Raw genomic sequence first — 2,033 nt, 5'->3', positions numbered from 1 at the left:
GGTGTGGGACGAGGGGGACGACCCGCGCCGGGGAGGGGACGATCCCCACACCCCTTGGTCTTATAGTTTAAGTTTAAAATACCGACAACTATTTACTATTTCTTTGGAAAAGATTGACTATTAATTTCAAAACACTGAATAACAATACTCTGATTTTTATGATTGTTTTGAAAAATAAAGTCTTCACAATGTTTATGAAAGAATCTGTTTTTTCTTCAAACTTGTGGCCGATATCTATTATTCTGTCATTCAAGGCAGGAACTGTTTTTTATGAGACATCTGCTTGGAATGCCAATAAATGGTAATATATCTCCCATGAAAAAGAAAAAAATAACTTCAAAGAATAACTCTTTACACTTGGGGCAGCCTCATCTGGCCTTACAGTCCCAACCAATGAAACTAATACCTACATTCCTTCACATGCAACATGGTATCCCTACATTATACTCATGTTTCAAAGAATATTTTAATACTAAACTTTATCTATATAAACCCTAGAATCACATACATATCCTCACACTACACCCTTCCATCTTACCACCAATGGCTTTCAGCAAATCTTCCACTCTCTTCCTAGCCATTAACCTCCTCTTCTTTGTAGCCACACAGGCATGCTCCACTTGCAACACACCAACTCTTCCAGTGCCTACTACTCTCAAGGGTAATTGCCCAAGGGATGCCCTGAAACTAGGGGTATGTGCTAGGTTGCTTAATGACTCCGTTGGGACCGTCATCGGGCAACAGCAAGACCACCCTTGCTGCGCAGTCCTTGGTGGCCTTCTCGACCTTGAAGCCGCGGTATGCCTTTGCACTGCTTTGAAAGCCAATGTTCTTGGGATTAATATTAATATCCCTATCTCACTTAGCTTGCTTATTAGCGCCTGTAATAAAGACGTCCCCAAGGACTTCAAATGTGCCTAGAACTTAATGTGCTAGAAATGACACAACAACATTAATTGTCTAGTATTTTTATCTTTCTAAGTTGTTGACTTTGCTTTGTGATTTCGCAGTTTCATTTTCGTTCATTCTCAGTTTGTATGTTTGTTGAGATTCAACTAGGACCAGTCATGCAGTTGTTCATGTCATTGTAGTACTTCTATTTGATAATGTATTGTAACTTTTATTGATTTGACTTTTGTGTGATGATCATATGTTTGAACCTTGTTCACGGGAACTTGGAATATAGCCTGCTATACATACAACACGGACAATCTAATCTCACACTATTTTTAAACGGCAGTTTGAAGGTTAAGGCTTGCGTTATATCCCCCACTAGCTTTAAACGACCGTTTGAGGTTTCAATTCGTCGAGAACAGTCGTTTGAGTTTGGGGTGGCGTAGGATTATCCGGCCCTGTATATATATATATCACTGTACCTGGTTATTGTATGATGAACTATGACAAAAAACATGTATACTCTTTTCTCTTTCCACATGGAATTAGGTAACAGTTACACAAACAATTTATAATATACTTCAATATATGTAATGTTGAGATCATGTGAAAACCAGTAATTTTGTTGAGAAACATTAAAACCATTATTATTCTTCGGATGATGATGCTGATATTATAAATCTTGAAAAATTGTGGTGGTACATGAACTTTTAATGGCATAGTTAAAGTGTGATTGTGTACATTAGTACATTACATAACACGTACATTTACTTTAACATTGGTGTATGTAGGTTCATGATTCGGACCGTGACCCGTGATTAGTGTGTGATTATGTTCAAGACGGGAGAGATTAGAGGCTGATAAACAATTTCCTTGTATAAATTCGGTAGCATAACGTTACAAAGCGGCCCGATTAAAAGCTAAACCGAACCATACCAAAGGAGCATACATCCGGGGAGAGACCAAGTGGTGATCTCTCTCCCCAAAGCCTAAAACCTCCATCAAGTTGCAAATGACTAAGGGTTGGTATTTATAGCCACACCCCCTTGTCTTGCAAACACACACGGTCAAACAAATAACCCTCTCGTTTGACCACTTCAAACGAGCGGGTCAATACACGTTCGTTTGACCGTTTCACT

The 2,033-nt window shown here is 38.9% G+C and overlaps 1 protein-coding gene across 1 annotated transcript; it reads left to right on the top strand.

The window, feature by feature from the left end:
- The first annotated feature begins 500 nt into the window (after positions 1 to 500).
- Positions 501 to 1,149, top strand: LOC110898025 (14 kDa proline-rich protein DC2.15). Its single transcript, XM_022144764.2, has one exon. The coding sequence runs from the start codon at positions 544 to 546 to the stop codon at positions 919 to 921; it is 378 nt and encodes a 125-aa protein (XP_022000456.1). The 5' UTR covers positions 501 to 543; the 3' UTR covers positions 922 to 1,149.
- The last annotated feature ends 884 nt before the right edge of the window (positions 1,150 to 2,033 follow it).

This window comes from Helianthus annuus, chromosome 13, assembly GCF_002127325.2.
Source record: "Helianthus annuus cultivar XRQ/B chromosome 13, HanXRQr2.0-SUNRISE, whole genome shotgun sequence".
Classification (NCBI taxonomy): Eukaryota; Viridiplantae; Streptophyta; class Magnoliopsida; order Asterales; family Asteraceae; genus Helianthus; species Helianthus annuus.
The sequence above is the reverse complement of the archived record's forward strand: the minus strand, read 5'-3'. Positions and strand labels throughout refer to the sequence as shown.

Excerpts from the sequence above, each read along its gene's own strand:
- LOC110898025 (XM_022144764.2), top strand. The coding sequence starts at position 544 with ATGGCTTTCAGCAAATCTTCCACTCTCTTCCTAGCCATTAACCTCCTC.